We start from the raw sequence: 27,812 nt of genomic DNA, 5'->3' as shown, positions 1-27,812 counted from the left end.
AGCAAGGTGTGACATTGGATGAAATTGCTTATTAAATAGAAGAATAGTGGTCTCCTTGCCTTTTCATTATACGTGGGCTAGAAGCCTGAAATGCTGCTGTTTGACTCATGCCACATGACAAACAAGATTTCTTTGCCTTTCTTTGACAAGTATGTTACTGTGCCCTAGCCACTCTTACAGTCTTGTAAGGCATGTTAGCCTTACAGTAACAGCATGCTGAATTCTGCTTTTTCTCTAAATCTTCTCTTCACCTGAAAAGTATCTTGCCTGCAGATCAAAACCATCTTGTTAGCTTTCTACCTTAGAGGGTGCAAACAGTTTCTCTGCACAGCAAAAAATGTCAGGTTCTACCACTCACACAACATGCTGGGAAGCTGTTGTAATTTATAGGAACTTGGGCAAGACATAAGCTGTCCCTGAGGGTTCAACCTACGCAGTTTTCATCACAACATAGATTACATTTTCAACTCTCTTCCTCATATATTCATTCCACACAAAATTGTATCTCCCCTTTCCATCTTCCTGTGCCGCCTTTTATTATTTTTTTTTAATTCCATATTTTGCCTAGCTTCAATTTCAAAACTCTTCAGTGCTCCAACCCAGAACACCAACTCTGAGTAAATCTTAAGTAAAACTCCCAGTACCTCAAGTCTCAGCATTCTTGTTAAGCATTTCTCACTCCCAGATTCTAACAAAATTCTCTTTGACTGAGCAGCAATTCTGCAATTCAGCCTGTTAGTCACTAGATCCTTACAATTTGCTATGAAGCTTTATTTATTATGTGGATGGTTTACAAGCACGAATTGATTTGCTTTATCAAAATGTGAGCCAAAAGAGTAATATGATCTCTATTATATGGATTAAAGGTTTGAAGATAGAAGAGATGACAATGATAGGATCTATTAATTGTGGGTATTCTACCTTGGCAAATGGCTAGGCTCTGATGTTCTAGGTTGATATTCATGTAAGCCTGCATTTCTGCACTCCCACTAACCCATTGCCCTCTTCCCTTCTTTCTGGCCCTGTTCTGCCAGTAACCAAATTCAGCCTGAAAGAGACTTAGGAACTGATTTCAAGTCTTGTTTACTTTCCTAATGCCAGTGAGCATGGGGAACAATATGGAAGTGAATGTGAAGTGCTGAGGGAGCAAGGAGAAAGGAAAGGAAGGGAAAGTATCTTTGCAGCCATGGTTCAAATGCATATCAGATTGTGTTCTAGGACTATGCTACTGCGCTTATATGCAAGTACAGCTTGAGTTTAACAAGTGTTTAACAAATGCAGTGATCTAAGAAGTCTGCTAACCTGTCCAACAGTGGATTTAAAAAAAACATTTTTGCTAAAGGTAAGAAATCAATACCCTCTTCAGGCAGTCCAGAAGTGGAACCCTCCTCTGGCTAGTTTAACAAAACTGGGCTATAAATTGAACTGAATGTCTGGTATATTTATGGAATCTTCTATATTTAAAGTTTTACTCTGAAGAAATACTATTACGTAACCCAGTGTTGCTATTTAAAAAAAAAAAAAGAAAAAAGCCTCCTTCCAATGCACACTCAGCTCTTAAGAAAAATACATGTTTATGATTGTCCACCTTTCAGGTCAGCTGCAACATGTGAGTATTATTACAGGTCAGTCACAACTGTACTAAAACCAAAATATATTGTACAGGTATGACTGACTTCAACTGGGTCTCAAACAATTCTTGAGAAGGAAGGGATTAAACCTGCATTTTGCCTCCTGAGTTGAGTTTTAAGGGGTGATATTTGTTTAAAAAAAACAACAAACAATTATCTTGATCTGTAGACCATGAAGGAAGATCATATTGGTGTTGTATGATTTTATTTTAGTGCTGCTTTTTCAAAATAAAGTAATGCTTAAACAATGGCCAGGATTCCTACTGATGTAGGAAAACTTGGAAGGGTAAATCTGTTGTGTCAAGGAGCACTGGAAATCTTTGTGGTACAGATAGAAGAATTATTAGGGGGGGGAAAAATTCCCAGCTTCTTTAAAAAAAATCTGTATTCTCTAATGAAGCTTAAAACTGAACAAGTGTGCTGTTCTGAACGTGAACTTTATGGAATCTGACTACTTGTGGCAAACTAAAACAAAATGTATCACTCTAGTCTTCCTAAGTTTCTTATACCTGTGTATATGTTAGTTTTTATCAATGCCATAGGCTTATGTAGGTTTCTGTGTAGGCCTGACTTCTTCTCGCTAGTTGATTCCTTCCTGGCCTTGGGCACCAGTTCAAAATTGTGCATATGAACAGAACTTACTTAAAGCTGAATACTTGGGCTGGTCTGTGACGTTTGGGGGTTGGAAGGAAAGAAATGTCACAGATCTGTATTATAATATTTTCCAAAGACAAAGAGAATTTTTGGGAATGCAAGAAGAGATGTCATACTGATGTCTGCAGGAAAAAATGAAATGGGTAGCAGATGCTGTCTATACACTCAGTAACAAGGAAGATGATTCAAGCAAATCACTGCAAATTGACCCAAATATTATTTTTTGTATACATGGTAATAAGCATCTTATTAATTCTTTTACCTCCTTTCTTGCCTAAGAGGTTTCTATAAGTGTCCGTATTTCACTATTCTCATTTTCATTAAGGTTCAATTCTGGGTCTCAGGCATAATTTGTATTGGTGCAAATTCAAATGCAAAAATTAGGATGGCTGGTAAAATCTTGTGAGGTGTAAAGATATGACTGATGATGATTGTGTTAACATATTCTGAACTTGTTAAATTCCTGAATGAAACACAGTAACAATGGGGAAAGTGCTGATGTGGGCTTTTGCCTACAGTGTAGATCTGTGCCAACATTTTGGTTGTCTTCACATCTTTCTTTGAAACTTGCTGTTTTTCTACTAGTGTGTCTAGCTCAGCACAATCATGTTTGGAGGTATTTGAGCCAATACAAACACTACTTAAATGGCAAGGATCAGAAGCAAACAGAGAATTCTGTTCAATCAAATAATAGATGTTTAAGCAAATATTAGATTTCTGGAAAGGATTGTTCCTTTTAAACAACCAGTGTGCAAACTCATATCCAATTCACGGTTTTTGTCAAGTTGCCACCGCAAGCCCTCAAGGAGTCTTAAACAAAGATAATGCTACTGATATTCTAGTTTCCGGTGTTTAATATAGTTTATTTTTGGTGGGTTTTTTAGAAAGATGTAAAGACTATTTTCTTAGAAGACTGATTATGCACATTAAAAAATTCTCTATAGTGGTAACAAACAGGCCTCTGGAGTATGGATAATGATTTTTTTTCACCTCATATATAAGTGAAAAAGGTGCAGCACTGCTTTTATCAGTAGTTTCAACTGTAACAACTCCCTTTTTCATTTCTAGTCAGCTTTGGATACAAAACGTGAAGGAAGAAGCATATAGCATGTACTTGGTATAATAATAAGCTTGCTGGCATTTTATTGGCACTTCAGACTTGTGGTTGGTTCTGTTATTCCTTGAATTTGCCTGGGATGATGACTAGTAGAATTCTGTCATGTGGCTACACGTGGTCACATTCCCATCTACAAATGCTCTGCTGTCAAGTCGTTCTTTGTGGAGAAAGAGCTGGATTGCCCTTCTCACAAAACAGCACTTAGAAATAGTTACACTGACTTGATTAATAGCAGGATATCATCAACTGTAAAACAATGTAAGGGACTCTTCAGAGTGTTGTGGTTCCTGTGTTTGTTGGTGCACGTGACAATAGGGCCAGGCACTCAATGTGAAAACAGAAATTTGCTGTGCATATTTAAACAGCCTTACAAAGGCAAGGAGCTTAATTTACTTTGTTTTTGAATGGCCCTGATCTTCCAAAAGGAGACAACAAAAGAAATAATTAACATAGACTACTTGATTCATCAGCTGAAAGACCGTTATCTAAAGAGACTGGGCTTGCAGAGCAGGAGGAATAGCAATTATGTCCTTAGCAGACTTTCCGTGGAGAAGAATAAGATGGAAAGGTTTTTAGTGAAGTGTGAAGATACTCCCAGCTGCCAGAACAGCACAGAGATTTGTAAAAGAAATATTAAGATTGGTTTGAATTGAGTATGGAGATGTCTGTGTGTGATACCATGAGTAGAATCAATAAGGCAAGGGTTACAAAAATGACATATATGTGATAATCAAGGACACAAATAAGAGGAATCAAACTGTTAAACGCTGACAAATGCAGTGTTTACATCAAGATCAAAAGGCCTGTGCTCTGAGAGGCCTACAGCAGAAATGCCTTATCAGCAGAAGACCTGCCTTCTGGTAACAGGAAGATGGCAACAAGTTTACAGTAAGTCATACAGGTCATTCCTCTTTTTGTTAGCTCAGCAGGAAGAAAGACAACAGGCAGTGAGCTTGCCCAAAATTTACAGAGGGTGAAATAAAAGACTGAGACAAAAAAAATCACATCACAATAACTCACTCCTAAAAGGCATAGAACCTCGTGTCATAGCACAAGTGATCCTGGCCCGAGTATTTGGACATGTGCATTTTGGGGCTTTTGAGTACAGGGGTATGAGAGAATGACTGTGAGTGACTGAAATCAGTTTTCTTTAAATATTGTTTTACCCTTCCATAAGGTCTTTTGCTGCATTTTGTAACATTTAACTCCTACACCAGGATCAATGTTGCAATCAGTTTTACAGTCATACCTGCACACCCTGTAGTTTGTTTTAGTAGGAGGTCATTTCAAGTCAACACTTGCATGGTGACTAAGCACCTGTCTTTGGGACAGGCCTTTGGGTTTGTTGAATGTTGACACCTTCCCACTCATTGCAAATATACAAGGTGTGGCAGCTGCCTTGAAAAAGGCAAGTCTACATTTAGACTTAGCCTTAGCTTTCTTGAGTGTCTTGTTGCATTTTCCTCCTGTGTCTTATTTCAGAAGAAGGAAGATGTGTTCTCCTCCTTCCATGTCAATGCCAAGCCACACCCATCACTTTTCTAAACTCCTGTCACCAGGCTGTGTATGTTTTACCAGATTCTACTTTCATGGACAGACCTTTTTGACATGTCTTTCTGCAGGAATTACAAATGTTGTTGAATACTGAACTCAGTGAGGCGAGAACAGCTTCAGTTTTACACTTTACAGTGCATATAGCTGGTAGGAGTTACCAAGTCAATGAGAAGTAGTTTTCTACTTCTACTTGTCTCTCACTCCCATGTCTTCATTTGTGGTATTGTTCATGCTAGTGTATTAACCGCTCAAGGTAGGAATATTTCTGAAAATTAGTAGACACACCGAGGGATGTAGAAGCTGTGAAGCAGACACTGTAGTGTCCTTGTCGCAAAGTAACCCTAATCAGAAATAGCTTTACCCTGAGCATGAATTGATAATACCTGGCTCAGAACATATGTGTCCACAGCAGTAGATATCGGAGTGAACCAAGGAAACCTTGTTTTGCCCATCAGCACAATCATGACTGATCATGAGATGTGATTACACTGGTTACAAGTACCATTTTTTTCTGCTTCTGTGGATACCCTTCTTCCTCCCCCTCCACAACCATGACACCCACCAAACAACATGTACTTCACACTGAGCACGTAAGTCCTACTAACTGGTGAGGCTTATATCCCTTCTGGTTTTAAATTACTGTAATTACAAGTCTACCTGTTCTTGTTATGTGTATAAAGGTCTAATGATTTTCTTTTAGTATTGCCAAATGCCTGACCTCAATGATACTCTGTACCAATTTGCTGTCACATTAGTCAGACATTGCCTGAAGTACAGCTATGCCCATAAGCTTTTATATCGGACGCCCAGTCCCTTGACTGCGTCATGCTAAAATTCCCAGCTCTGCTAAGCATTTTTGTTTTTCCTTAAACCATTCTGACCACACCTCTTATGCGCTACTTATTTTTATGCATGTTTTGCAGCAAACGCCTCTTACTTCACTTCTAGAAATCTTCATGATCGCACAACTGTGGATGTAGTGAGACAAATGTGCTCCTCCCGCAGCACGCCTCCCTCCCTAAATGCGTAACTGCCAGCCCGGACCGGAGGCCTCAGCCCGCACCTGCGGGGTGGGGTACCCTACCTGTCGGCTCTGCCTCACACGGGCCGGGCCGGGGCCGCGGCAGCCGGGGGCCTGCGAAAGGCAGGGGGAGTCGCCACATTTACGGCGTTTCTGCGGTGCTGGGCACCGAGCAGGGCCGTGGCGGCGGGCGGGCTGCTGGAGGGAGCGCGGGCTCCCGCTGAGGCAGCCTGAGGAGAGGCCGCTCGGCCGGCCACCGAAGGCGGCCGGGGGCTGCGGCGGGAAGCGAGGCCGCGCGGCGGCTCTGGCTCTCCGCAATCGGCTGGTGAGGCCTGCAGGGGCGGGGCCGGCTGCCGGCGGGGCGGGGCGGGGCGGGCCCTTTTCTGGCCGGGCCGGGCGGCGGGGCCGCACTCCGGCGGCGGCCGCGGCAGCCCCGGCGGAGCGACGCGTTTGGCGCGGGGCGGCGGCGGCTCCCGGTCCCGGGGTTATGCGCTGGGGTGATGGTCCCGCCGGCCGGCGCTAGGCTCCTCCCGCGCTCGGGAGGAAGCCGCTTCCTCAGCCTCCTTCTCCTGCTGCTGCTCTGCCCCGGCGGCTGCTGCCTGCCGCGCCGCCGGCCCGCGGGGCCGCCCGTGGTGCTGGGTAAGAGCCGGGGGGGCGGCGGTGCGTGCGTCTGGCGCCGTGGAACCCGGTCAAGCCCGCTGTTGCCCCCCTGGTAGGGAGGCGGCGGGAGGCCTGGGGCGCCGCGGAGCGCGGCGGGCACAGCCGTGGGGGTGCGCGCCCCGCCTGGCCGCCGCCGCTGCCCGGGGTCTCCGGGGTGTTCCGCCGAGCGACCCCGCTTTCTGAGCGCCCCGGTTGCTGCGGGTGCCGGGGGGCGCCGGCGCTGGGCACGGAGCGGCTTCTCCGTAACTCTGCCCCGGCCCTGGCCCTGGCCCTGGCCCGGCCGCGAAAGTGAAAAATGCAGGCCCGGGTAGGGGGGGCCGGGCACCTCACATCGCAGGGGGGCCACGAACATGCTGAAGATAGTAGGTTGCCTTTGCTTGTCGGTGGGTATGGGAAAAACAAGGCTCGTTTAAATACGTTCTTAGCTCATTAACTAAAGCCGGACCCTCGCTTCTCAAGTTTTTACTCTATACGAACCTTTCATAAAAGAGGTTGGAATCAGATGTGGAAAGAGGAGTGACTGGATGTTACAGCAGCCGAACTACAAGCACATTAAGAGAAATAGGCTTATTTCATCGCACAACATAGAAACTGAATATTGATTACTGGCCTGTGGTTTCACCTGTTAACACAAAATAGTTTGTTACAAATATGTAGAAAGTATTCATATAATGGTTACTAAGTAATATGTGTTAGGTGCTTTTTGTATCCATTGGTAAGAAGAATCGTCAATAAATTTTAAACGTTTTAATAACTTGTCTACTGAAATTGTAATTCTTAAGCATTCTAATACATTAATTAAGTGCATTTGGATATTAACGCCAGTAGTCAGTCCTGTGAATGCATTCAGTATGCTGTCTGTTCTTATTATGCAATTAACCTTGATGATAAAGGAGGAAGAAAAAGTAAGAAAAAGAGAAGAATACTGGGAAAAGGATAATCACTGGCATGTCATTCAGTTTAAGCTCCATTTATTTATAACAATTTAGGCTCTGCTGCTGACTTTATTACTATCGTTACAAACTTCTGACATAAAAGGGTAAACGCTAAACAAGAACTTTTTAAAAGATGCTGTGTATCTCAGGACCACCATGTACAAATTCACAGTTCTTAATAGACGGCTGAACTAACTGAAAGGATGTAGATTTGGAAGAAGAAACCACAAAAGGATGTCCTAAGAGGCTGGAGTGAAAATGTGAACATGAGTTCTTTGAGTTCTCTCTGTGAAGGTTAGAAGCAATCTTTTATCCCATCTCTCCACTCTAATGCTGGGTTTTAGCAATAAGCTTTGGCACTTATTCCAGTGCAAGCTTCTTGATGACAAAGGTGATAGTGTTTTAGTTGCTGATCCAATATTCAACTCTAGCTATGAAGGAATCAAAGAAGATTTAAAAGCAATTGGGATAAAGGGATAGTGATTATAGAAGCATGGAGTTACTACTGATGGATCTACTGTAAGTATATACGTTCCCTAATGGGGATGCTTTTAAAAACCATGGCTGACTTACATTTTGTTTTCCTAAGAGCCATTCTGGTAAATACTGTGTGGCTGAGCACACGTTCATCAATGAGTGGTTTAAAACACAGACTTTCTTGCTGTTAAAGTGAATTTTCATCAAACACTACAGAAGTTGCATCTCTTACTATTCTAGTCAGTGCCTGCATTTTCAAACTTGCTGTTTTCTGCTGCCCAGTCCTGACCTTTCCAGAAAGTGAAGATTCAATGGGTTTTAAGATAATTTTTCTGGGTTGTCTGTAATTTTGAGAAAGTAGGTGCTCTTAGGGAGTGATTTGCTGTAACTTACTATTGTAAAATACCATGTTTTTTGATATATAGAAATGACTGTCATTGTAAAAACACCTGCACTAAGAGCTTAGCTTCCATTAGATGTGACATGGGCAGTGAAGCTCAAACAAATAAAGGAGAGGAAGGAGTGACTGTCGGTCACTCACTGGTTCTATATGAAATGTTCCCATCTTGATTCTAGTTAACTTTTCATGACCTTTTCTTCACCTTTCTTGCGTATGTGACATGTTAAGATAAGCTTTTTAGGAATTACTGCAATGAGGATGGTAGAAGGGTTTAGGAGAATCATTTAGGGAAGCATTCTAAGTGCTGGCTTAGCACACGTGTTTGGGAGAGGGAAAAAACCACATGCACTAGAATGATAAATGCAAAAGGAGATTGAGAGGTGTATGCAAGGCTGCATTATACAGGCCTACACAAGCCTGAGATGGTTTTGGAGTCCATATGAGAGGGGGATAGAGAGTTGATCCTCCTGATTTATCAGGTTGGCATCTAGATCCTTAATTCCTCACATATGTTTAGTTTTTAAATATGTTTTTATCTTGTAGTAAATGTGGTCTCATGATCTAAGCATTCACTCCTGGTCTGTTTGGAAGTTAAAACCCTTAAGCAGAAAGGGGAGTTAACAAGTTTGGTCTCATTCTGTGCATGGCAAGTTGGCCATCTGATCTTAAGGAATAAAGAAAGAAGGAATGCTGTTTAAAGGAATGTTGTCAACATAATGATCACTTCATAAATGTTTTAGATCAGTGATGGTCACAAGACCTAGTGTAACTCGCTCTCAAATTTTTTTGTGTGTAATGACCCCACTTGCAGTTGCAACCTGTGCTTACCCAAGTAACGGAGGAGGAAGTAGAGCAGTAGTTTGCAAATACGGGACGTTGCTTATTTTGGGTAACTTTGTTCTGCTCCCCGGGTACTAACAAAAACACTGCTTCTAGGAATCTCAAATCTGAAAACAGATGAGCTGCTTGAATACTCACTTTGTAACTATTGGCTGTAGTTGTGGTGGCAACAGATCTCAGATTTGTAGAGGCCCCTAACTGGCTTAGGTGAAGCGTGGTTCTGTGAAACAGCTAAGCCAATCTAATAGCTCATTAGTGCTCCCCCAGCTTTCCTTGTGCCTGCTTATTGGCCACTTTGTGGAGTCATTTGTCTTGCCAAAGCATGAGAAAATTAACCTCTTGAGGAAGAAGTGATTAATTTTGTAGGTGAATTACCTTAGTGGAGGCACAAGGAATGTGGAGAGCGGCACCACTCCGTTTGGATTAGGTTATTTTTTAAACTGGTCTGTGCATCATCAAATGGTGCCTTAGCAGCAGGAGCTACTATGCCCGAAGATCATGTTTGTACATACCAAAGGAGCAAGACCAAGGACCAAACTGACATGGGTAGTAATTGACACCAAAATACTGCAATGTATAATTGCTCAGTTTTCCCTGAGATTTAAATAACAAAGCATCAAAGGGTATTCCTAGAATAGTGGCACTAGAGAAGAAACATGAGGTAAAAGTCAAAACCTTACTTCCAGAGTCATGCCTGAAGGCTTGATATCAAAGACACAATGCTCATTAAAATGATTGTCTTGGAGTTCCTCTATCAAGTGTTTTTGGGGAAAAGGGGACTACGTAAGATACTAAATTGCTTTCTTGCCTTTTTCTAAGAGTTTCCTATTCAGCCAGGACAATATATTCATACAGGAAAATCTCCTTTAAGAACCAGGACAGCCTACTGAATACCTCCGCTTGACTGACAATATCTTCTAAAATTATATATATATATTCATTCTGTGCAAGTACTTCTGGATATCTGCTTCATGTTTACATGCAATTATAGTATTTTTGCACTTCTCTTACCGGTTTGGTTATATATTCAACATGCTTGTCTTCTAATGCTCGCAATAAGCAGTTCCTTTATTTTGTGGCTGTTCTTCCTCCTTCATTTTCTCATACAGTCCATCGATAATCACTGCATACTATCTCATGTCTTATCAATTTTGGGAGCTGATAACCTGTCCTTATAAGATCAGCGGCGGATTCACTGAACTCTTTACCTTTTAGAGCTGACTCAACACAATTACTATATCAATGTTCTGATACCTTCTGCAAACAATTTGTTAGGTACTTGGCTAAAGTTTTCTAGAAAGACACCTAAATGAAGTTTGTTAATAATTGATTTACATGCAAAAGAGGTTTGTCTGTGAATTCCTACTGACTGCTAATTGAGGTGTGCGTGTTTGTATGGTCAGGAGTGATTTAAATCTTTATGCCTCATGTGATCTGAGGTATCTAGGAGTATCATGTGAGATGTTGTTTGCTTTCTTGTTCCTAATTTTAAACACAAGCCTTTTCTGTGGCAGTCTGTCATTGAGTCTATGAGCTACTTTCTCCTTAGAGAACTGTGGTCAGAGTTTAAAATTAATTTTCCAGAAAACTTGCTTTGTTTTCAAGGAAGGCTAATTTATAGAATCAAAAAGATGACAGTTATTTGAGGAAATTATACCAGTAAAAAAGTTACAATGGTTGATATATATCCAAAGGCATTTGCATTTCCGATAAAAGTAGTAAAAAAGTACCAATTGATGGCCTCTTTGCCATACAAACAATAGCTTCCCTCCCCCAGTTATTACATAGGTACTATCTTTTCTTTTTTCCAAATGAAATTTAAAATCCCCCTATTCATGGCTTTTATTGAATGTTCTTTTCTCTTTGTTTCTTGAGTGGTATTAAGGCAAGTCACTTTCCAGGGTGCAATTTGCTTATTGTCTTCTGCTGGGAACTGTGAATCAGTCATTAAGACTTAAGGATAGTGAGAGGCAGGAGTATCAGTGTATCCTAAAGCTAGCTATTGTAGTTCCCAGACTTGGAAAAGTCTGTGACCTCTTTTAAACTCTCAAAAGAAATTTGTAAACGTGCCTTCCATAAATTTTAATCAAACAAGAACACATCCCTGAAGGAGATCTACTAGTTTTGTCAGGGCAGTTGAGACAAAAAAAACTAGCAAAGGATACTATAATATTGGAAGTGAATTGGGCTCATCAATGTATTATAATGAGTTCTGTTCGGATTACCATCTTTGTGAAAAATGAGAATATGCTAGAACGGATTACACCATCAAATCTGAAGGAAGCACTTTTTTCTGCTGAATATGAAATCTCATTATATTTCCAAATGTTGCAGTTCAGAAGTCAATACATGTATTACACAACTGCAAATTAGGGAAGCAAGAGTACTGCTTGAGATCTTTTGGACATCCAGTTTTAACTAGTGCTGATGTATTTTGCAGAACTTCACTTGCCAGTTATTTTGTACATTTATGGGATCAGTCTGCACGCTTTAAAAAGTAAGAACTTTCTGTAATGTTTCTATTATAGAAAAAGGCATAGAAAGCAAAAAGGCATAGAAACTACAGATATTGGTAGATGAGAGGATGAGGAAAAAAATTACTTACAGATTACTCTGCCCACAGATGCTTTCTGTGTACAGTCTGAAAGTAAAGGGAAATGTGTTTTTCTACTGCTTTCAAATTCCATCACAGAAAATTCAGAAAGGTATGTCTTTATCCCACAGAATTAATCTTCAATGTGATCTTTTTTAACTTGTTACTTATCAAAAAGCCACTAAGTAGTTCTCCAGCCAAAATGTAAATCATTAACACTTACATTGTGTGGGGTGAGGACTGAAGATCTTGCATGTTTCTTTCCATAATCTGAAAAATCAGAATTTGCATTTTGTTCCCTATAGCTTCATCATGAACCCTCTTCAGCTTGCAAAATATACTTTAGAAAATAAAACACGAGTTGTGAATTAGTGATTAGCAGTTTCACTGTTAATATGGAAATGTAAACCTGAAAAAACCTTTTTTTTTTTGGTTAATCCCTGCTTTCTAAACAAACAGGCATCACACCTGTACACGAGACTTTATTTTTTAAGTGCAGTACTGTATCTTGGCACAGGTGGAACTTACCCCTTATTTTTTGTTTAGAATTAAATAAATCATCACTTTTCAACTTGTTCCTTGTCATCCCTTGGGTAAAAATTAGTATGTAATGTTTCTCATCTTCTGCTCTAAATTGGACACAGGAGCACAGCCTCTATCCTCAAGAAGCTTGACGATAAAATATCTTAACCAAATTAAACTTGCAGTTAATCTAAGATCATGCTATTAAGTCCAAGTGAGACTTTGTACAGTTTCCTGCTTTCATTACTCTTGTTGATAAATGTATCTTGATTATAATCTTAAACTTCTTCAGTTGTGAGTCTTCCTACTCTGAGCGGGAGTGCTTATGATTATTTGAGTGCTGTTTGGAAACCTCAGCAAGTTCTTAAAACTTTGATACTCCAGATGTGTGTTTAAGTTTTTTGAAAGGTATCTTTGCTGGAAGAACTTGATTTTTACCCAAGGAAATTAGATTCCAGGGTAGAACAGAATGTCAGTCTTCTACTTTGTTTTGCACTGAAACTGAAGACAAAATCAACCTGTTCTGTCCTTGGCAGGTCTGCTGCTGAAACTGGCCAGCCATGAGTGATTGATATAAATAGAATTACATTCTGTTCCTTTTCTAATTAAGAGCACTGATACAGCACAGGCACGAGACTGTGGAACAAGCTGTTGCCTTATAGTTCTATAAGCAATAACTAAACAGCATTTTGTGAGGTTACAAGACTGAACTTCAGTAAGCTCTTTCTAGGGCATGATGCAATACTATAATCTCCCTTACTATGCTTTCCAGTATATCAGAGTCCTTGAAATATGACCTAAAATAAACTGTGGTCAGCTACTGAGTCTTTTAACGTTTCACTTAAGACTACAGAAATAAAAACACTAAAAACCTAGTGAGAAAGTAGGGGTAGTTAATAAAGAAATTTTGAGGTGTATCTTTTGTGGTGGGGCATAACCTGCAGTAGTTGAAGGTCGTAAGTGTGGTTGTCCAGGCCTATATTTAGTTTGAAGTTCTGTCCTTTTTCAGTTCTGCAATAAGTGTTTCTCTGAAAGCATATCTGGTTTACCATTTAAATTAGGTGTTCCACTAAAAGATATTATCTATCTATCAGTGTTCTATAGAACTTTATCTGTTTTGATTAAATAATTTACCGAAGTGGGGGGGAAAAAAAGCAACTGTATGGGTAGGTCTGCATTAAAAAACTTCAAAATTAAACATTGACAAGTAAATAGGATAAAATTATGCACACCCAAAAAAGGTGGGGGGGTGCGTAGCTGAAAGGGGCAGGGGGGGAACCCTTAAGAAGTGCCTAACTCCTAAATTTTTCTAATACTTCAGTAACTGAAAAGTTTCTCTGTATCTTTGCCCTTCTCGTTCTTGAGGGAAAAAATGATTAAACATAAGAGAATGTAAGAAGTTTCCTGGAAACTTGCTGCTGAAAATTTTAAGAGCATTTTTTAAGCTTAGTTATAATTTAGAAATAATATTCCTGTCTCCATCTGGTGTTTAAAATAAAGGAAAATAAAACTTCGTCAAAGGAATACTGGCATTTAGTATATGCCTTAAGAACAGTGCACCTTCAGAGAAGGTGCAAATACAAGATCCTTCCCTCCAAGTATTACTGATGTACTGTATAAAAAAAAAAGTGAACATCAAAACTGTTGTTGCATCCAAATCTGAATGGAAAAGATATGAAACTATGTATTTGGATTATTATGCTAGCCAACTAAATCTTGTGTAGCAAAACTGCGGTCGGAGGTGAAGAAGTAAAAATAAAAAACATAAATGGAGCTGCTTTCACTTTTCACAATTTTTTTTTATGTCAAATTGATAGTTTGCAGGCAACTCTTTAAAGATAACAGAAAGACTTGCATGTGCAATTTTAATACTCTGAAGAAAAAATTCTTTCACAAAGATTCAGTTTGCACTTTAAAACACAGATAATTTTGATAATGTCTGAGACCATCTGTTTTTCATACCCATGGCCTAACATGACCTGTTCCTATATAGTCTGCTCTTTATGAACTGTTGACCCAGAATTATTCTACATGGTGGCTCCTCAGCTAACGATTTTTGAAAATCTAAATATTTTCAGCGGAAATGCAGTGCATGCAGTACTTTGTTCTTATGTAATATTTTTTTATCCAGTTACAAAACTTAATGGTCTCTCTGCATGCAGTGATACTGCATATGAGGGTTACAGTATTAAGATGTTATACATTTTAATTTTAAGTGTCCCCTTTTTATATCTTTCAGTTCCGGGGGACTTAGGTAATCAGCTGGAAGCAAAGTTAGATAAGCCATCAGTAGTGCACTATCTCTGCTCTAAGAAGACAGACAGTTATTTTACACTCTGGCTGAATTTAGAATTGCTTCTGCCTGTCATCATTGACTGCTGGATTGATAATATCAGGTAAGACCAGAAATGTTGCTCTTTGCAGTTATCTCCTTTCCTTAGACTGACATGCTTTGTACAGAATGGCCACCTTAAACTTTCTTTTCTGATTCAAGACCAGTGAGAGAAATGACTTGGAATTCTGTTAGGTAGAGTAACAGGATGAATCAGAAGATGTGGCTCTGTTGTATCTGAGGTAGCTGTTCATCACTGATGAAAAGCAGAGGTTCTCTTAATTTCTTCCACTTTCTCTCCTACCAGTTACCCAGTTTTGGTTTGGGCGCTTATCAGACACTTCTGTAGGCTTAGCTAAAGCAGAACATTTTCTGTTTTTTTGATGAGTTACTTAAGCTTTGATGAGACAAGGGGGAAGGAGGTACCTTGGGCAGCACAGAGGGGACAGGAAGGAGGAACGTGAGCTTGCACTTTTGCTGGCAGTGTGTCATTAAAGAGCAGTCTCGTGGGCAGCTGAGACACATGGGATCCTTCAAGGGCAGTCTGGAAGTCTCTTTCCAGCATTATTTTGTTTTAAAACATTGCCTAATTTAAAGCTTCCAGACTATTTCGTTGTTCAATCTGCTTCATTAATGTTCCTGTAAAAATCATATAAATATCTCTATGAAAACAAGAAATATTTAGCTTGTGCAATTTAAAAATATTGTATTGGTATGTTGCTCTTTTATGTGAATATACCAAGCTGTTGTGTAGTTGTACCTCTGCTTTAAGTCTTGCTGTATGCCTTACAGGTTAGAGAGATTTTTGGTGTGTGAGGATTTGAGTATCAACAGATTCTAAGACTCCATCTAGGGGTAAAAACTTGCATTCAGAAATGGCAATTGTATTGATATGGTATTAAAAACAAACAAACAAAACCCCAACAACAATAATAATAAAAAAAAACCCTGACCCAACGCTCCAGATTCTTCATACCTCAAATTGATTTGAAAAGTATCTACAAAACACTCAATACCTCTATGTGTTTCCTGAGGTACCAATTGTTATTAGTCAAGAAATATCAAGTACTCCCTTATGCTGGTATCTGTGTTCTAGTTAAACAAAATGAATTATTTTTATCTAGGAGAATTTTTCTGATATCTGATTTTACAGGTATTTTATCTTCTACTGCCACATTCTTATGTTCTTGACAAGTTTTCTCCATTATGTGGCTTGATGCAAAGTGAAATGGTATAGAACTATATAAAGTAGCTTATATTCTAAAATTGAAGTTCAGTCTCAATTCTGTATACTCGGTTTTATAGAGAAGATAAGTTTCAGATTCTGCATGTAAAGCATTAGACTAATTAAAATAATTGTTTGCATTGTGTAACCTCCTAGCCATTAGAGTACTCTTATCATGTCTGCCTGGTTTTTTTTTTTTTCCTTCTAGGTAATAGCACTTAAAGTTCTTGCTACTGCACTCAGAATGTAAGACCCAATGTAGCTGAGAGTTGTCATGTGGTAATACGACACGTTTCATGTTTTTCTCTCTCTTTTTTTTTTTTTTCCCCCAGGCTGGTATATAACAGAACAAGTAAGATTACAGAACCACCAGATGGAGTGGATATCAGAGTCCCAGGTTTTGGGCAGACGTTTTCCTTGGAATTCCTTGACCCAAGTAAAAGGAGCGTTGGTATGTACAAGCTGTGTCTGAAGTGCTTTGTCACTCATAGGATTTTTCTAGTCTGTCTTTATACAACAAGCTACTGAAATGTGATTTCAAATTACAGTTCTGTTTAGAAGTAGAAAAAAAGATTTTTTTTTTTTTTTTTTTTTTTGGTAGTAGGGTAGCACATGGCTCACTTTGCTTTTACGTGTTTTTGTTGCGTTGTATTGTTTTGTCTGTTGTTTGGCCTGATAGATTGAGACAAGAAGATTCCAGGTTATTTAGTCTTGTGCCAAATTTAAGTTCTCTGGATGAAACTTGAGTAGGCACTTTGAAGACACACACTTTTGGAAAATAAAATGGGTTGAGTAGAAAATTCTGTGACTGAAGCTTGACAAGCAAAAGCAAAATAAAACCACTTCATTTCAGCTTATTTCTGAGTAAGATGTTCTTTGGCCTTAAGAATGAGTTAATGGGCTTGGGAGATATGGTACCGCACTCTGTAATTCCCTGTCTTTGTCAGTGTCAGAATAATTATATAATTACATTTGTTCTGCAAAGGATTTTTGCATTAATGTGTTTGCAGATTTTTTTGTTTAGTGTTTTTGTAGAAGTCATCTTTCAGAAAACACTGAATCTGATAACTTTTGTGAGGAGTTGTTAGCTGTGGCTGAAGACTTAAGTAATTTAATAGTCAGTAATGCACTGAGCTTCACATGCTTCGTAGCATGGATTTCTTTTTCTTTTCTGTAGGGAGCAATTCCCAAAAGGGCAGTAATGTGCTTAATGATCTTCACTAGATGACTCTTATAACTAGAACAGGGTCATATTTAAAATTGCCTAAGTTCACTTTAGGGACTATGTGATAAGCATTCAAGACTAACGAGTGAGATTCTGCTCAAAATGACTGTGATATGCAATAGGATGTTTTGACACTTAGTTTTTCAAACTGTTACTAAATGCATTTAATTGTGGTAATACTTACATCCTATGTGTCAAAGCTTGTAATATGTAACATCTTTCAATGTATAGCCAGTCTGCAAATGTTTCCCTTCTTTGCTATTAAAGCATTATGTTCAGTCACTTTAGTTCACTACCTGATAGACAGAAAAATACTTTTGGGGTAGTTTCCAGAATTTTTCCCTGGGGTACAGTGTAAGCATTTGTTTCCAAGAATAAAAGTTGGTGAAATCCAGGCCAACCTTCATGAATGTATTATATACCCTACCTGAACTTAATTTGCAATCCACAAAAGCTAGGACTCTAATGTAGTAATTCTGAGATGTATCCTTTACAGCTCAAGGGTAAGACACATTTCTGCTGAGGAAGATTTATCCATTCTGTGTATGCCACATTTTGCTGCCACACTTATTTGATAGATCAGCCAACTAGTAAGAAGTTTTAATAATGGTATCCTCTCACTTTTGGGGGACAGCGAGCATAACTCATTTTGTTTAATATGCAGCTTTCTAGATTGTCAAAGACTAAGACTACAGTTTTAATATCTATATATATGGTATCAGATAATGTCTTCAGAACTTAGTTTGTTTCGCAATAGTGTCTGACAGCTGCTTCTAATGCTAATCTTTTCACTGTTCTGTTTCTCTCTTATCTGATGTCTACAGGCAGTTACTTTTATATGCTGGTGCAGAGTTTAGTAGACTGGGGCTACAAACGTGATGAAGATGTAAGAGGAGCACCTTATGACTGGCGAAAGGCACCAAGTAAATAACATATTGTTACTTGAACAAAATTTTCAAGCCAGCAAATAATGTTTTGGGTCTCTTCTCCCATCCCACCTGTACAATTATATTTAAAATCTTAATTTTGACTAGTTCTTGGGGCCTGGGTACCCCTGAACCCAGATGAAAGCTCTGTGGTGTGGTTTCTTTTTTTGCTTTAAACAACTTGCTACTTAAGACTTGCTTAAAAACAAAACAACAACAAAAAACCCCACACCACCAAAACACATCCCCATAAAAACACCCACCACTCCCACTTAATACTGGAATTTCTAAGCTCTGCATTATTAATTCCACAGACAGTTTCAAAAAATAACCTTTTAAAGAATTGTGTTGAAGTTCAGCATTCACAATTAATAATTATAACTGTGTAACCTGTGTATGTTTATTTTAGATGAGAATGGAGACTATTTTGTGGCCCTTCGCAAGATGATAGAGTTAATGTATGAGCAGTATGGAAGTCCTGTTGTCTTAATTGCCCACAGTATGGGTAATATGTATACCCTCTACTTCCTCAACCATCAGACTCAGGATTGGAAAGACAAGTACATAAAGGATTATGTGTCATTAGGCGCTCCATGGGGAGGAGTGGCTAAAACTCTCCGTGTGCTGGCTTCAGGTAGGTAATTTGAGGGTTTGCAATGTATTTTGTTAGTAGTGCAAGATACTAACTAGACTGTTAACTGTAAGACTGGAGGATGAGAGTTTAAGGTACTATGAGGTTAAGAATGATTTTTTCATAAGTGATGGCAACTTGATGTTTCAAGCCTTGTGACCAGACTGTCATTCTTTATGTTCATGGGAGTGGACTAAGTTTTTTATATGCCTTAAGCAGGAGCTGCACCCCCTCTTGACCTCTCCTAACCTCTTTTCAGCGGATTGTTGTGTCATCTGCTGTTTGGCCTGGTGTCTTCTATTTCTGTCACTTCTGCCTCCAGCCTGATTGCTCTCTGTTCAGTATTGCAAAGCTAACAAGGACTCTAGAGCATTCAGTAGTTCCCTTTGATTAAAGATCACACAGCTGCTTGAAGTTAACATTAAGTGAAACTTTTAGACATGGTGGTGAAGTGGTGCCCACAGCACAAATGCCTGTTGAAAGTTACAACTCTACAGATAAGGAAAGTGAATCTTTGAGATCTTGGGTTTAGCATACTGGATATGCCTGAGACTAAAAAAACTTGAATAAAGCAGCGTAACATATTTCACTAAGTAACTGCAAATGACCGATGGAAAAAGTTCACTCACCCCATCATGTGATACCATAATTATTTCATGTGGTTTGGCATTTAGTTCATGATGTTTTTGACTTTGGACATCACTATCTTCTTCCTAAACAAAGCTGACATCAGAAACTGGACTTCATCAAAATGCAGAACACGCAGCAAGTGCCAGCCATGCATGGACAGATCAAAGAATACTTTGCTTAGCAAAGGCATTTGATTCTGAATAGTAGTGCAGAGCTCAGTTACTAATTAGAAAACTTAAATTGGATGTTTGTATTGAGTTATACATTGTTAAATCTATTGCAATGGCACTGTAAAAATTGATTTCCCTTTTCCCACAGGCTTTGTATGACAAGTTTGCATACTACAGAAATGGCAGGAAGTGAGCAATGTTAATATCACCTTCATAAAATTCCACATGATTATATAAAATTCCACAGTCCCAGATTTCTGTTGGATTAAACTTTTGTGCTTCGTATCTTGTTTGTCCTTTATAATGCATCTCATCCAAAGTGGCTAGCTATACAAATGCATAATGAATAGGTAAATTTTTACTAAAATGTAAGGTTTTAGAGCAGAAATTTAAGAATCATGTAGGAAAGTTAAATGGGCAGAACGTAATATCAGAACGCACATTTTTAGGCTAGTTCTGTCTCAAATATCTGTAGTAAATCACCACCATCAGGTATTAACACTTGGATTACATTAGTCTATTAATGAGTTTCTAAAATTGACATTATCAGGGTGTTAGTATGCAGAAGAATTGTTGCTTCAAAGAAAAATACTGCATTGCTGCAGGAAAGACAAGGCAAGCTATGAATGCATTTTTTTCTGCTCCCGTTCCTGTTTATAATATGGTAATGGCTAGGAACTTCATGTCAAATCCACAGTTGTGTTATCAAAGTGGTAAACAGTACACAGGTGGTATTATTTTCTCTATATCTTCTGTGATGCTTTCTGCTACTTATTCATGTGCTTTGCAGGACCAATACTTATATCATTACAATTCCAGTGCCAATAAAGTGAGGATGTTCTTCCCACTACAGCGAGCAAAGGCACAAAGTTCACTGTGGTGGTTTGTTTGTTTGTTTTTGTCTGCTTGAGATGCTAGCAGTGTCTTCCTTAGGCCCAATATTTTGTTCACTATAATGTTAACGACTGTTGTGCCTGCTGACTTAAGCATGGTCTTAGCCATATGGTACTTCTGCACTTCAGAGAAAAGTAAAGGATTTGATAAGCATTTCGTAACAGTTCTGTAAGAGAAGGCTGGAATAGTCAGGTTCTGTGTTTGACTATTCTACTGGAAATGAATTTTGTACACGTTCCTTTCATTGTTCAATTCAGAACTCGGGCTTTCTTTGCTGAAAACTGCCAAGTAGCATTCAGTAGCTTAATGGTGAGTGTGCACAGTTAAGTATTTATACCACGCAGTAATATGAAACACATTTTTCAGGACATTTGTGATTCTTGCTGTGCTCTTTTGAGTCTCCTTTTTATCTGTTTCAGATTTATATTAGCAATGTCTCCATATAGTCCTCTGCTTTAGGTCTCCTTGCTGAAGCAATAGTGCCACCTTACGGAATTGAAAAACATACTTTGGTGCTATTTCAGGAATAGTGGTTTCGGTTTCAGTATTTCAATTTTTATGGTGTGGTTGACCTGCATCACTACATGCTGTAACCACCTGGACCTAATAATGGAAAATCTGATTCAAGGTTCAGCTGACAAAAGAACTGAGGTGTGCTAGCCATTGTGATAATGGAAAATAGGTTTGATCAGACAGTCACTTTGAAAATAAACTCGAATCTGTCTCAGGGCCTATTTATTTATTTATTTATTAAATTTGTTTCTAGTAATCGCTATATCTGCCATTTATTAAGCAGCATTTAATTTTGTGAAGATGCAAGAACAATGGTTAAAATATGAAGAAAGACGCATATAAATTGTAACTTAGTCATGTGTTAGTTTGAGCCATCTTTGGAACAAACTGCTAATAAAACAATGGACTTGATGTCTACAAAAAAATTCTTGAAATGTTTTGGTCAAACACTAGTTCTGTAATAAGAGTAAATCTAAATTTGGTAAAATGTAACAATTTTGTGTTTTATTGAGTATCAGATAATTTAAGATCTTAATTGATAATAAGCTCTAGGTCTCTAGATTTATATTATATTAAGAAAATATAATGCCTTGGAAAAGCTTGGCCTGCTGAAAACATTTCCCAAGTATATTAGTTATCAACTGGTCTTTCAAAAATTATTAGTTTTGTCCATCCCCCCCGGCAAAGATGTAGTTTAGGTTACCAGAGTTGCTAGAAAATATTAGTGCTTACATAAGAGAAAACCTGTGTTCTAAGCAACACAAGTATTTTAGCAGTCTTGAAATGCTGACTGGAAGGGAAGATGCTAATATTGGCAATTTTCCAAGGTTCCCACCAGAAGCTAACAAGCTCTAACTATTCTTTCACTGAAGTACTACACATAAAGACTGAGTTGGTCATTGAGTGCAGCATTCTTACTTGATAGCATAAGCAGAGACAGTAATACTTGCTTTGCTTCTGTTTTCTTTTATGACAAGTTATCTTTTAGGTAACAATTGAGAGTCTGCCATTTTCTTTCAATTGTAGGCATGTTCTGGTAGGTTTTGTAACGAAGGGAGTGCATAAACTGATAAAACACTATGCCAAATGGTAAATAAACCATATAGTAATTTTTATAGCTATTCTGACTGAAATACTGCTACTCTGCTTGTTTTGAATGTGCAAAACTTTAAACATTTTGTTAAGGCTATAAAGTCTCTTCATGAGTTCTTACGTGTATGTGGATAGTAGTATTCATCTGTTCTTTCAGCAAAACCATGATCTAGGTACCAGAATCACTGTAAAACACATTTCCAGAAGAACATTTAAGACAAAACTGGCAAATGGTATAAATAATGCCTAATAAAAGCTGATTTCCTACTTAGCTAATATAGGAAATATTATCTCCTTTAAAAAGGAGCATATTGGAAAGGCAGCAGTGTTCTTGGTTTGATTTGTCAGTCATTCATTCATCAGCTTGCATTTAAATTGGTAAGTTATCAGAAGTTAGTTTGCAGAAGTTAATTATCAAGACAACCATAAATGAGGAAAAACTTCTCAAATTGTCACTGTAAGCAAAGGGAATAATCTTCTTACTCATGTTATCTCTGTGAGTGGTAGTAATTGCTGCTGGTTGAGATTCATGCATTGCTTTGTGTATAATGAAATTCCACTTTTTTTTTTTAAGGTGACAACAACAGAATACCTGTTATCAGCTCGCTCAAGATTAGAGACCAGCAGAGATCAGCAGTTTCCACAAATTGGATGCTCCCCTACAACTACACATGGCCTCCAGATAAGGTCTTTGTAAGCACTCCTACAGCTAACTACACTCTCCGGGATTACCAAAAATTCTACAGGGACATTAATTTTGAAGATGGCTGGCTCATGAGACAGGACACTGAACCCCTGGTCTACCAGATGACACCACCTGGTGTGCGCATACACTGTCTTTATGGTACTGGCGTGGAAACACCTGATTCCTTCCATTATGAAAGTTTTCCTGACAAAGAACCCAAGATTCTTTACAGCGATGGGGACGGTACAGTAAACTTACAGAGTGCCTTGCAGTGTCAAAAGTGGGTGGACATGCAAAAACAGGAAGTGGTGATATTTGAGCTTTCAGGAAATGAGCATATTCAAATGCTATCCAATGATACTACTATCTCCTATGTGAAAAAGCTGCTTTTTGATTTGTGATACCTTGTGTTGACAGTTATTTTCCTCACCTGTGATGCCTTCCCTTGAATATGGGAAAATGCCTTTTAATCCCTTGATATTTAGATATTTGAATTATTTATTTTGTGTTTTTTTTTTTTTTTAAGGCTGTGTTCAAGAAGTTGTTTGGTGTCCTAAATGATCGTTGGTCTCTGATTTGTGTTTATGATGCTTCATGGTATTTTCACACTCTGCAAATTTGGTCAAATACGCATTTTGGTGCCTCTGGTGTTGTGTCCAATATTCATACAGACTTTTGTTTGGAGATTGTGCAGCCCCTTGGCACATACTACATAGAATCATAGATACCTGAGTTCCTTTGTATGGTCTTTGCAGGATTAGAAGTGGGAGGGCTCGGAAGGATTGCAATTTCAGATGCCCATAAAACAAGGGCATGATATTAATTTGGGAAGCACAGGAAACTTTTTAAAGGGTCTTGCATATTCTGATCCACAGTTCCCAGTACCTTAGTTTGTAAATGTGCATATCTACTACGTAAGATAGGGAAGAGGTCTGCCTGGTACTGTACTACCTTTGTCATAATCCAGCATTTCTTTTATTACAGCTTTTGGGGAAAAAAGGTAGATGTGTGAATTACTTGAAAGTTCTTATTAGGTACCTTTTTGGTTTTTTTAAAAGAAGAAATTGTTTGCTCATCAACTTCTAGAACCTGATTACATACAATCTGGAGTCTGAGGAATTCTAATCTTGTGCTTTATTTATCAATGAGGGAAAGAAGCTAATCAGTGGTTGGTACTTGCAATAACCAAAGCTGCATGGAGTAGCACATAAATTAAAGCTAATTGAATTGAATACTGGCAAACAATCCATACAGTGCAGAATTGCATTTCTGGGTGAAAAATGATAATGGATGGTGGGCATTAATTCAAAAAGAAAAGTGAACTTCCTGAAATGGGGTGGGGAATGGAAGCCAGCATAATACAGTATGAAGTATAAATCTTGTTCTCAGCCAAATACTTAGGCTCTGATCCAGTTACTGAACAAGTAACTGGATCAACACTGCATTCAGCTAAAAAGAAACTTTAGGTTTTGAGACTAAAATCCATTTCCCATAGATTACAAGTTTCATTATTGCTGTTTCAAGAAGTTGGGATACACTGTTCCTTAAATGTTTCTATAAATTGCTGAACAAGCAACTCTGTTAATTTCCTACAGTATTGTTTTACTCAATGTTTAAAAAAAAAAAAAAATTCAACTTTGAACTCTACAGAAATGGTGGCCTAAAGGCCATCGTATTTACAACCTTGATTACAGAAGTCCTGTTAGAGAAATAGTTTCACTCGAAGATTCTCTTTTGCTTGCTTTAAAACCAGTCACCCAGTTAGACTGCACTTAGTTTTCTGAAAACACAATTTTGAATGCTTTCAAAATGCTAGGTCCTCCAAGAAAAATATTTTAAGAGTTTCAGAAACTCACCAGAACTATTGCGGATTCATTACTTAAGAAACTGAAGTTGTCTAAAGGGTAAAGTTTTTAACTATTTTGGTAGCATGCATAAAATGTTTGCTGCCATTAAATGCATCAATAAGATGCGTTGAAATGACAGGCTTGAACTCCTGTTACTGTAGAATGCAAACTTTGGCACAGGAGGTAGGTTTAAGGCTTTAAGTTTTAATTCAGAAATGACTTGTAAATCCAGAACAACTTGAACTAGGGTCATGGATAAGCTAAATATCTTCCTAGGTTTTAACTTCCTTATGTAGCTTCATTTTCCCTTTTACTTTTGTTGAGGGACAGTACACATTTTCCTGATTTTTAAAATGGAATGTTTATTTTGTTCCTGTTGTTTTGTTATTTTGTTCCTGTTGCCCAGGAACCTACAGTTCAGCAGCAATATTGCCTAGACTTTTCCAGAGTAAGTACTGAGTTGCCCTAAGCCATTTGTAATTGGTAACTGTTGAAATGAAAAAAAAAACCACCACCAACAAAAAAACCTAAAACCCAGCAACAACAACAATAAAACCCACAAAAATGTCCTTTAGCCAAGTGTTCTATTTTATGCAGGGCTGGATAAGCTTCAGCTGGATAAGCTTCAGGCTTGTGTTCCAAGACTGCTCAAAGATGATAAAGCTCTTCCTGTGGTCTGACTGAATTTTTGAATAAATTGCTATGTTACTGGTTTACAACAGAAAGAAAACAGCTTATCACAATCTGTATTTCTTGCTGAAGTAGAATGCCTGTTAACAAGCACTGGAATGAGTGGAGCTGGAGGCTGTATTACAGGATACCAACATGGGCATCGAGGGCTGAAAAACTGAGAAAAGAACATAGGTAAACAGTTCTTAACCTGATCTGGAGAATGTTTCTAAGCTTCATTTAGATCCTTACCCATTAATCGGTGGCATTTTCAGTCTCATACCAAGAGTTTAGATTTGGGTTTTTTTGTGATTTGAAGTTCCAAAATACATGATTCCAAAAGATGCTCTTTTTTATTCTTTTTTTCTTTACTACTTTTTTAATACTAATTTTTGTGGCCCAGAAGAAAAAAAAATCTCTTATTCTTTTCTAATTTTGGCAACCTAGTATTGTGTTTCTGAGATCAGTTGACTGTATCTTTTAACCTAAAGATTTGTAAATCAGCTTTCCATTAGTAGACAAGCCCTAGAGTGTGTCTCTTTAAATAAACTTGTGTTAGTTAATCTCGTAAAATGAAGGTGAAAGTTTTTCAGGGCTTTTTTGTTGCTGTTTTTATGTTGTTTGTCACTATAAAGCCTTGTTGCGCAAGAATATGCGTACCTGAGTTCTAAGTACTGTGTTAGAGCAAGCACAGTGCTTCTGGTGAGATTTTGATTGGATGTGACGGTTCTGCAGGCTATAGTTCTGTTTTATGTCCAGTGGTTTTTCTACCAAATCATCTTCAGCCCCTTCATTTTCAGTTTCTTGCATATTAGGATGGAGTTCTCATTGAAAAGTGAATGCAGCAAGTAAACTACATTATTCTAGTTGAAACTGAACCACTTCACTCAGCATGTTGAAAAGTGCTTACTCACTACGGCATGTTCCTCTACAAGGCAAGGGTATTTAGCATTACTGTTACAGGCCTGCTAGAGCCACGTGCACTTCAGCATTCTAGATACTTGGGGGAGAGTGGTCTGAAGAAATAAATCTTTAAGGAGAGGAGAATGTGGCACTTCCTTAAGAGGAGTAACTCAGGTGCTTTGCCACACTGCACAGTTGAAATGTTTGAATTTACTGACATATCTTTGTTATACCTAACACATATTGATCTCTTTCCATAGTTTTTACTTGGTTTTATTCTTCCAGGATATTTTCAGAAACCAAAAATAGTCTTGAGGACCAAATGTGTTTCTTATTTTTGACAAAATGTATAGAAGATGCTGAAGAAGCTTTCAGCTGTCATTGTAATACTTCTGAAGAGGTTCAGAGTCACTATGTGATTCTGTTTAAAAACAGAAGGCTTCAATAACTAGCAATAATTGCAAAGGACTTGCAGACCAAAGGAAGGAATGTTTGGTATTAAGGTAGTTCTTGGAGCACAGAGTGTTTAAGGCCCTCTTAAATTCAGGGAATGTTTGGCAATGACTTTGCTGCTCTACACTTAACAGTATTTTGTATGGAACATATTCTGAGACCTAGCATTTTATATGCTCTTTTTGTGTATGAATGCGTTCAATAGATTTTGAATATTTTATTGTCAAACTTTGATAACATAATAAAGTTGATCTAATGCAGCTTGTCTCCTGTTGTGAATAACGTGTTGTCACACTGCTCAGATGGAATGTCAACTTGTTGCTGTTTTTATTCCCCACAGATTTTTTTCATTTTTTCACAGTAATTGCTTTTTGGTTCACCTTCCAAATGCACCTACTATCTTGTGGTACACTTGGAGTTCTCTGTTAATTATTCTTGAATTTGTGGAGATGTGGGACTGAGATTACTCAATTTCTTTTGCTTGCTTCTTTCTTGCTCATCTAGTATGAAAAAAAAAAGTTCTTGGGGTGCCTCATGCTTCTGTTCAGGTAATCATTTTGAAATTAGTCCCTCAATCCTGAAGTGTCCTAAATGCTTGCAGTTGCTTTTATACTGTTGGTTTCCAAACTGATCCACAAACCCATGCATGTTGACCATACAGTTTCACGGTTGTATGAAACGATCTTTTTGCAATTAAAAACAGTGCATTGTGGCTCTGAAGGAACTTTAATAGTAGACAGTGATTCTGTAGGCAAAAAACCCTGGAAATTATCTCCCTTATCAAAGTAATCTAAAAGCCTGTTGGGCAAACATAAGTCCTCTGGTGGCTGGCCTGGATGCTTCACTAACCTATAGTACAAATGATTGCTTGTAACTCTTGAGAAAGAAGAAAAAATGATGAGGCTGAAACTTGCCTTGTGGGGGCTTTTTTTTTTACATGATGAAAACTGTAATACAAGATGAGCATTAGTGACTGCTGCTCCTCTCTGTGCCCTAGATCCCTACTAGTCGGACGTCTTGTCCCAGTACAGTTCTTGTTCCTTCCTCAAGGTTCATCGAACCCATATGATTGCCGGAGAAAGGGGAATGTGGCCTTCCTCCAGCTCCCTATTAAAACGGGGAAAGACCTGCACTAAAGCACTGTGCCAATTCTTGGAAGAAGCTGGGAAGGCTGAAAGCACAGGGAAGGAGGGACAGAATGGTAATGGGGCCT

General features: G+C 38.5%; 1 protein-coding gene across 3 annotated transcripts; it reads left to right on the top strand.

Annotated features, from left to right (window-relative positions):
- Positions 1 to 6,378: 6,378 nt before the first annotated feature.
- PLA2G15 (phospholipase A2 group XV) lies at positions 6,379 to 26,859 on the top strand. 3 transcript variants are annotated; one of them, XM_075161063.1, is made up of 6 exons: positions 6,379 to 6,616; positions 14,644 to 14,800; positions 16,294 to 16,412; positions 18,011 to 18,109; positions 18,522 to 18,746; positions 22,617 to 26,859. In XM_075161063.1, the coding sequence occupies exons 1-6, from the start codon at positions 6,478 to 6,480 to the stop codon at positions 23,126 to 23,128; spliced, it is 1,251 nt and encodes a 416-aa protein (XP_075017164.1). In that variant the 5' UTR covers positions 6,379 to 6,477; the 3' UTR covers positions 23,129 to 26,859. The 3 variants fall into 3 exon arrangements, with proteins under 3 accessions (XP_075017164.1, XP_075017166.1, XP_075017167.1); XM_075161065.1 differs by lacking the exon at positions 6,379 to 6,616 and adding an exon at positions 6,765 to 6,999; XM_075161066.1 differs by lacking the exon at positions 6,379 to 6,616 and adding an exon at positions 6,766 to 7,866.
- The last annotated feature ends 953 nt before the right edge of the window (positions 26,860 to 27,812 follow it).

This window comes from Calonectris borealis, chromosome 12 (assembly GCF_964195595.1).
Source record: "Calonectris borealis chromosome 12, bCalBor7.hap1.2, whole genome shotgun sequence".
NCBI lineage: Eukaryota > Metazoa > Chordata > Aves > Procellariiformes > Procellariidae > Calonectris > Calonectris borealis.
Note: the sequence above shows the minus strand (reverse complement) of the source record. Positions and strands in the feature narration are given on the sequence as shown.